General features: G+C 45.6%; 1 protein-coding gene across 2 annotated transcripts; it reads left to right on the forward strand.

The window, feature by feature from the left end:
• The first annotated feature begins 4,943 nt into the window (after positions 1 to 4,943).
• Positions 4,944 to 8,814, forward strand: LOC123958356 (heat shock 70 kDa protein 4-like). Of its 2 annotated transcripts, none has more exons than XM_046031683.1 (8): positions 4,944 to 5,177; positions 5,299 to 5,397; positions 6,227 to 6,382; positions 6,497 to 6,622; positions 6,731 to 6,838; positions 6,929 to 7,048; positions 7,334 to 7,495; positions 8,238 to 8,814. In XM_046031683.1, exons 1-8 carry the CDS (start codon positions 4,959 to 4,961, stop codon positions 8,442 to 8,444), a joined length of 1,197 nt encoding a protein of 398 aa, XP_045887639.1. In that variant the 5' UTR covers positions 4,944 to 4,958; the 3' UTR covers positions 8,445 to 8,814. The 2 variants fall into 2 exon arrangements, with proteins under 2 accessions (XP_045887639.1, XP_045887640.1); XM_046031684.1 differs by having other exon boundaries at positions 4,944 to 5,156.
• The last annotated feature ends 201 nt before the right edge of the window (positions 8,815 to 9,015 follow it).

Here is a 9,015-nt window from a genome sequence, read left to right on the forward strand (position 1 = left end):
CCGGGTGCAGAAGGAAGGTCCAGACTGTAGAACCGGATGAAAGTGTGAGGGGTGGCCCAGCCAGCCGCATCACACAAATCCTGGAGTGACGCCCCTGCGAGGAGGGCCCTAGAAGCCGCCATGCCTCGAGTAGAGTGCGCCCTTACGGCTATAGGTGAAGGTAACCCGCGCACCTGATAGGCCAGGGAAATAGTCTGAACAATCCAGTTGCTGATCGTGTGTTTGGAAGCGGGGAGCCCAGCCTTGGGGGACCCGAAACACACCAGCAACTGGTCTGCTTTCCTCCACCGGGAAGACCTCAGAGTGTAAATACTCAGTGCTCTGACAGGGCAGAGCAGATGAAGTCTCCCGTCCTCCCCCGTCACATGAGGTGGGGGATGAAACGCCTGCAGCACCGTGGACCCTGCCAACCTGGATGGGACCTTAGGGACATAGCCCAGACAGGGGTGCAGGATGGCTCTGACCCTCCTTGGGGCAAACTCCAGGCATTGCGGAGACACCGAAAGTGCCTGGAGATCCCCCACCCTCCTCAGAGAGGTGATAGCGAGGAGAAAGGCCATCTTAAGGATCAGGTGCTTGGCCTCATCCGACTCCAGGGGTTCGGAGGGGGCCTCAGTCAGCGCTTCGAGAACCACCGCCAGGTCCCAGGTGGGAAGCCTGGACCGAGTCACGGGTCTCATCCTCCGGGCTCCACGGAGGAAGCATACGACCAGTGGAAGCCTCCCCAGAGGCCCATCCCTCAGAGGGGTGTGGAATGCCGCCACGGCAGCCACATATACCTTGAGTGTGGATGGGGAAAGGCCAGCAGAGAAACGGTCCTGGAGGAACTCCAGTACCATAGTCACCGGGCAGGTAACTGGGTCCACCGCTCGTTCTCTGCACCAGGTGGCAAACACATTCCACTTTAGGCCGTACATCCTTCTCGTGGATGGGGCTCTGGAGCTGAGCAGTGTCTCGACTGTTCCTGCCATGAGGCCCGCCTCCAGGAACTGGGCCCCCTCAGGGGCCAGACCCACAGTCTCCGTAGGGCGGGGCAAGGGTGAAAGACCTGGCCCTGCGCCTGAGACAGCAGATCCTTCCTCAGAGGGACCTGCCATGGCGGGCCCTCTAGGAGCAAAATTAGGTCTGGATTAGGACCCTGGACCCCCCGGTAGAACCCTCAGGACCTCTTCCTCCGGCCCCGGCGAGACTGAAGAACGGTCCTCAGATCCCTCGTCTCGGGGGGTTGTGGGTGAGAGCGCCACCTCGAAACCCGAGTATGCTGAGGGGGAGCACGAGAGGCCATCCTGGCCCCCGAACGACGAGGGAGATATTGCCGGAACGCCTCTCCTTGCGTCCTGGCATGCTGAAACCTGTTGACGACAGCATCAACCGCCTTGCCAAACAGGTCAGAAGTCGCGATCGGTGTGTCGAGGGGAAAGGTTTTCTCTTTCTCCTGGATGCCCAACAGGTTGAGCCATAGGTGCCATTCCGTGGTTAGCAGTGCTGACATGGAGCGACCAATAGCGCGGGCCGTCTCCTTTGTGACTCTTAGTGACAAGTCTGTAGCTCGGCGGAGCTCACCAATATCCTCCTCAGAGGGGCCTGCTCCCGGAAGTCTTCCTCCTCCATGACGCAAAGCATGTCCAGCTCCTCAGAGCCGGATAGCTGCAGCCTCTCCTGGCTCATACCTCGAGCAGGAGAATCCGCAAAGCGGGCTCCCGAACGAGACCGAGGGGAGTCGGAGTCAGCAGACGAGACATCGGAAGCCTCAGCAATCCCGATGCCGTCAGAGATGTCGATAGGATTGGAGTAGTTTCATTCATGTTTCAGCCCTGCCACGCCCAGAGGCGTTCCCATAGTGTCGTCACCGACGCAGTTCGAGTTCCCTCGAAGGGGAACTACTGGTTACTAACCTTCCTCATAGGGATATGTGAATATTTGATCTGTTAACTGGTTGGAGTCGCATGACTCCCTAGGAAGAGAAACACTGTTGCTCTCAAACACTGTCCAACAACTGAGTCAGTGTGCTGGTGAAGGGAGAGATTAAAAAGGCAGATAGAAGGTTTGCAAAGTGATTTTGTGGTATCTTAGAATAGTATTTTTAGTATGTATATATTTAGTAGTATATATTGAAATAGTGAGTATTTTGATGCATGGCATCACTGCTGTATTTTCTAGTTTATTTTGAAACACTTAAAATTTGGGTATTTGGTATCGTATTTTAAATTACATTTTAATGTATCTTTGACCATCACCATGACCAAACCACAACTCTCACCACTGTGCACCCTCAACACTGTTTTTTACTCTTTATTTCAAGGTCTAATTAGGGCCCCATACCAGGGCCGAACACAATCATTAATTCTACAACTATAGCCCAACCAGTATTAACTTTTGTAAATAAAATGTAAATATTTGAGTGAAAATACTAGAAAGCGATTAATTGTATATTTTCATTTCATAATTTCTTTTTTCAAAATATAAAACTAAATCCATTGAGAAATACCATGATATAGAGCGAACATCGACAAAGCAAGTAATGTGACTAATGTAAGCTAAGTTGTGTGTTAGCAAACTGTCACTAGATTAGAATTGCTTACCCCACCTTTTAATTTGGTTGACGAGACCAAGAGATGTACTGAGTGGGATGTTTTACAGTTTGACAAATTAACTTTTCAGTTCTCTCTGATGAACAAAATGTAACAGCAACGATAATATCACCATGATATTACCAGGCAGACATACACTCACCTAAAGGATTATTAGGAACACCTGTTCAATTTCTCAATAATGCAATTATCTAATCAACCAATCACATTGCAGTTGCTTCATTGCATTTAGGGGTGTGGTCCTGGTCAAGACAATCTCCCGAACTCCAAACTGAATGTCAGAATGGGAAAGAAAGGTGATTTAAGCAATTTTGAGTTGTGGCATGGTTGTTGGTGCCAGACGGGCCGGTCTGAGTATTTCACAATCTGCTCAGTTACTGGGATTTTCACGCACAACCATTTCTAGGGTTTACAAAGAATGGTGTGAAAAGGTAAAAACATCCAGTATGCGGTAGTCCTGTGGGCGAAAATGCCTTGTTGATGCTAGAGGTCAGAGGAGAATGGGCCGACTGATTCAAGCTGATAGAAGTGCAACTTTGACTGAAATAACCACTCGTTACAACCGAGGTATGCAGCAAAGCATTTGTGAAGCCACAACACGCACAACCTTGAGGCGGATGGGCTACAACAGCAGAAGACCCCACCGGGTACCACTCATCTCCACTACAAAAGAGGCTACAATTTGCAAGAGCTCACCAAAATTGGACAGTTGAAGACTGGAAAAATGTTGCCTGGTCTGATGAGTCTCGATTTCTGTTGAGATATTCAGATGGTAGAGTCAGAATTTGGCGTAAACAGAATGAGAACATGGATCCATCATGCCTTGTTACCACTGTGCAGGCTGGTGGTGGTGGTGTAATGGTTGTGGGGGATGTTTTCTTGGCACACTTTAGGCCCCTTAGTGCCAATTGGGCATCGTTTAAATGCCACGGCCTACCTGAGCATTGTTTCTGAGCATGTCCATCCCTTTATGGCCACCATGTACCCATCCTCTGATGGCTACTTCCAGCAGGATAATGCACCATGTCACAAAGCTCGAATCATTTCAAATTGGTTTCTTGAACATGACAATGAGTTCACTGTACTAAAATGGCCCCCACAGTCACCAGATCTCAACCCAATAGAGCATCTTTGGGATGTGGTGGAACGGGAGCTTCGTGCCCTGGATGTGCATCCCACAAATCTCCATCAACTGCAAGATGCTATCCTATCAATATGGGACAACATTTCCAAAGAATGCTTTCAGCACCTTGTTGAATCAATGCCACGTAGAATTAAGGCAGTTCTGAAGGCGAAAGGGGGTCAAACACAGTATTAGTATGGTGTTCCTAATAATCCTTTAGGTGAGTGTAAATACTACAAATAAATTAAGCACATGCAGTCCACAGTATAATTTCTAACCAACATACAGAAAACCCTAAGAGCTAAACTACCCTTATCCTACTACCAAGTGGTCCCAAGAAATTCATTACATCAGTCTCTAGCTCTATCATTCTTGGTTAAATAGGTGAAATGCAATAAATGGACAGATTAGAAATTGGAAGATAGTGGAGGCCACAAATAACAGGTCCCTAGCACCCTGAAGGAAAGTATGACTAGAAAGCAGTTATATTAAAACCTAAACCTTAATTAATCAAACATGAAGCACAAGGAGACAGGTTGGCTATCAATGAGGCCTTAAAACACACAGTAGCTGACATGCAGTAAATAAAATGACAGCAGACGCGTTAACCCAGCGCAAGGGGAGCTCACAGTCAGTGGGCATGTGGCAAGTTAATCCCACACGCAGGATGAGCCAGATAAGCCAGAACATATTCATATTATTTTGTACACATGTATGTATAAAAGACAATAGAAAACATGTTCAAATCCCACCAACTACACAGCTGACCCCTACCTGGGTTTCCCAGACGAAGTTAGCCTACCCCTAACGTTACATGGGGCTTTCCTCGTAACAGGGGTCACCACCTGCTACGCTGCAGCCACATGCTGCCCTGACCCTGGGCTCTGTGGATGGACGCACCGTACCAACTCTTCATGCGGAGGACAAAAGCATAACACACCGGCGGCTCACCAACAGGTGCCTGTCGCACGCACCGCAGTGATTAGCACATTATTTCGTTCGTCTTCGTTAACGACGATAACCTTGCTACACATCCAGCAGACAGATTAGTTTCTTGTTGTGCTTCTGTCTACCTGTCAAATAGAAGACAAGTGTTTATTCTCCCTTTAGCGCTAGTTTGGTCCTAAGAATATCTGGGTTAATTAAGATGCTCAAATTGATAAGCAAAATTTAAATTTCCGACCTCACCTGCCAAGACTAATAGCATCAGGAGAATCCTTCAATCTCTTTTGGCAGCTTCATTGATGCTATTACTCTGGTTTTATTTCTTCCTTACAGGTCAGTTCCTGATCCAGAAGGTTGTCCCACAGGCATCTGGGGAGAGCTCCAAGGTGAAGGTCAAGGTGCGGGTGAACATCCACGGTATCTTCAGTGTGTCCAGCGCCTCCCTGGTTGAAGTTCAGAAGTCTGATGAGACTGAGGAACCCATGGAAACAGAACAGGTCAATGACAAAGATGGAGAGGTACTTAGGGCTAATAAGTGTCCTTTTACACTGAGCATCAGATCAGTATGTGTCCGTTCAGCTATTTGTACTTTGTTATTTTGAAACTAAAAAATATCTGGTTTTCATCACTCCCCTGCAGAGCAAGATGCAGACCGATGATCAGGATGAGCAGCAGGGTCAGGGAGAGGGTCAGAAAGAAACGGAAGAGAAGACGCCACGTGAGAATGAGGAGATGGAGGTAAGATGCTCAGTTTTCGTGTAAAACAAATACAGAGTTACCAATTTATTAGATTGTGTTTACAAGGAGATACAATTGACCCTTTGCTAAGCCACGCCCCCCTTAGTTACTGTTGCCAAGTCCACCAAACTGTCAGAGCTGTTGGAGTGGCGCTGCCACTGTCTATTACTGCACTCCCCAGAGAAATATTGATAAACGTGTTGGAAAACGCGATCTCAGAAAGAAGCAAACATGAATGACAAAAATGAAAGATGGAAGCTAAAGCCTACCGATCACACAGTACAAGTGAACCACCGCATCCCCCGACAATTGAGACAAAAGACAACGATATTAAGGATCTACACTGTTCTTGTAAAGCGGGTTAGGCCTCTATTCATTATTACAATCATTAAAAAGGAGAACAGTAGGGATTTATAACATTACACTCAGTAGGAAGTTAGCTAGCATTAGCTAACTAACATCACATTAGGAACAACCCACAGCCGACATTTTTCTGGATTTATTTTAGGTTTTGGAAAGAGAATAAATCGTACTTCTCCTTTCAACCTTTTTGGGTAACAACTGTTACTATTACAAGTGCCCCGGGAACAGCGTTTGACCATATCTTGGAAAAATACGGCAGAAGAAAGCTAGAAAATGACTCTTTTTGCATTAGAGTCAATGGAGTGCAGCCATTAAAGTGTCTGACCTCAGTTAGAGCGAGTGCTATACTGCGCTGTGATTGGCCAGCTGTGTATTCGGGGCATGGCTTAGCAAAGGGTCAAAAGTCATTGCATGTCTTGATTTGAGTGATATTTTGAATCTTAATGCCTATTCTCTCATCTTTCAGACTACCACAGAGGACGGCAAAAGCGAGAAGAAGGCCGACCAGCCCCCACAAGCCAAAAAGCCTAAAGTCAAAACAAAAGTCCTGGAGCTTCCAATTGAAAACAGTCCACAGTGGCAGCTAGCAGATGACATGCTCAACCTTTTTGTAGAAAATGAGGTAACTTTCAGCCACCTCACCCACACACACATTACTGATCTACCCATCTGACTGTCATCTTTAATTACTTGATATATTTGGCAGTGTTTTCACGGTAACATGGGTTCTCCTCAGGGCAAGATGATCATGCAGGACAAGCTGGAGAAGGAGAGGAATGATGCAAAGAATTACGTAGAAGAGTATGTGTACGACATGAGGGACAAACTACATGGCATGTTGGAGAAGTTTGTCAGTGAGTCTGTGAGTAAAACGCCACTTCTGACTCATTTTGAAGGAAGAATTATGATCAAAATTGTAATTTGTAAACACTGTAGAACACATTTGGCTTCCCACATTTTTTTATTGTAGGACCGAGATGCTTTGTCAGTAAAGCTGGAGGATACTGAAAACTGGTTGTATGAAGATGGAGAGGACCAACCCAAACAGGTGTACATTGACAAACTGGCAGAGTTGAAGGTAATTATTGCTGTAGTAATTGCGGTTTTCTCTATCAATTAGTTGATGTTTTTATTTTTTAAACTGACGTGTATTCTATGTTTGCTACAGAAACTTGGCCAGCCCATCCAGGAGAGGTACATGGAGGCTGAAGAGCGACCTAAAGCATTTGAGGAGCTGGGAAAACAAATCCAGCAGTACATGAAATTTGTTGAAGCATTCAAAATAAAGGTAAAACTGAAGGCTTTTTATTATTACTTCTATGCCCATTACGGCCTTTAGCTCACACACACACACACACACACACACACACACACACACACACACACACACACACACACACAGGTGTTTATTGGGTAGCCTTTAAAATGACACTAGAATACAATTAATCTAGACTATTGTTGTTCATCTTTACACCACATACAAAGTGAAGACATCGTTACAAATAAAAGTAATAATGCAAGTGGTAATTAGTAACACTACGTTTGTTTTTTTGTATTTCCATTTGATTTCCAGGAGGAGCAGTATGACCATTTAGATGAGGCAGATGTCACTAAAGTGGACAAACTGACCAATGATGCAATGATCTGGATGAACAGCGCCATGAACCAGCAAAGCAAACAGAGCTTGGCGGTGGATCCCCCTATCAAAGTAAAAGACATTCAAGCAAAAACAAGGGTGAGTCTCATTAGGATGCGTCATACCAAAGGAAAAAGTGACTAGAATGCAGGAAATTTAAAATGGAGAATCCCATGAACTTTTTTCCATCACATATGTTAGTGTTGACACATGAGACACTTAGGTCAACCATCTACCAGTAACTGCTACTTCACCATGCCTCTCTCACCAATAGGAAAAAGATTCATAAAATCACGAACACTTCCTCCAAAATAATAGGTCTTCCCACTCCCAACCTGCCAGCCCTCATTAATACTGCCACTGCTCATGGAGCAACTACCATAGTACACAATTCCAGCCACCCTCTCAACTCATGCTTCACCCTTCTCCCATCTGGCCGTAGTTACAGACAGCTGTTCTACAAAAAGGCACGCTTTGGGAAAGGTTTTGTAACCTGCGCTACAAGAGCGTTAAACTCGCAGACAGGTTAATGTTGTCACTCCTGTGTAGATATGTGTTTGTATAGTACACGTTAGTACACATTATCTGTGTATGTGCACTACATGTAGTTTGTGTGTAGAATTCATGTTGAAGGTGCTCTTTGTACAGACTGAAAACAAATTTCCTCCACTGAGGACAATAAAGAATGAATCTGATTCTGAACATGAGTGACTTTGGAGTCTACATTGCAATTATTTATTGGTCCAGGACCAATTGGTAGATCTCCCACACACTTATAATTCCTAATAAATTCTTAACTAAACCACTATTACATGTTTTGTTCATTTGTGTAATTCTCCAGGAGCTGTTCTCCGCTTGTAACCCCATTGCGACCAAGCCCAAGCCCAAGGTGGAGCTTCCCAAGGAGGACACGCCTGCTGAGCAGAACGGGCCTGTCAACGGACAGGAGAAACCCCAGGAAGAAAATGCAGACAAGGGAAAGGCCGAGAACACAGGCAACCCCACCTCAGAAACCACAGAAAACAAGCCTGACATGGACCTTGATTAAAGCTGTCTAACGCCTCCCATAAGCAAAGCTGAACGGGAGTTGGTTGTTTCAGATTGAGATACAGCCCGGGTGTATATCAGAGCAAGTTAAGTGTTTCAGGAACTGCACTTCACAGTCAAATGCAGGCAGCAGGTGATTAGCACACTGAGCCCAGCTCCTGGTGGTATCTCTCTGATGACATAGCATGCCCCCCCTCTTTCTGGATTACATAAATCTAAAGCCAGCCGCAATAAAAGCCTGTTTGACAGTGAGCGCTGTACACATGATGGTATTTATTTCTGTTGTGTGCTCTGTAGTGTTCTGGTCTGTGTCACAATATGGTTTTAATAAAGTTATTGAAAATCACATGTAGCACATGTGATTCAAATCACATGTATCTTTTGTTATTTTGTTCAAAGATGCTCCAGGCTTCACAGAGCTATTGCTTTCAAGGGGGTGTAGCTACCATTGAAGACGCAGGTCATTGTAACGCACATTAGCGTTTTGGGTTTTTAATGACAGATTCTGATGTGGGTTTTTTTCAACTCTTTTTCGATATTAAAATTGTACTGGTTTTTAGCGAAAAGCTAAA

Source organism: Micropterus dolomieu, linkage group LG19 (assembly GCF_021292245.1).
Source record: "Micropterus dolomieu isolate WLL.071019.BEF.003 ecotype Adirondacks linkage group LG19, ASM2129224v1, whole genome shotgun sequence".
In the NCBI taxonomy this organism is placed as follows: Eukaryota; Metazoa; Chordata; class Actinopteri; order Centrarchiformes; family Centrarchidae; genus Micropterus; species Micropterus dolomieu.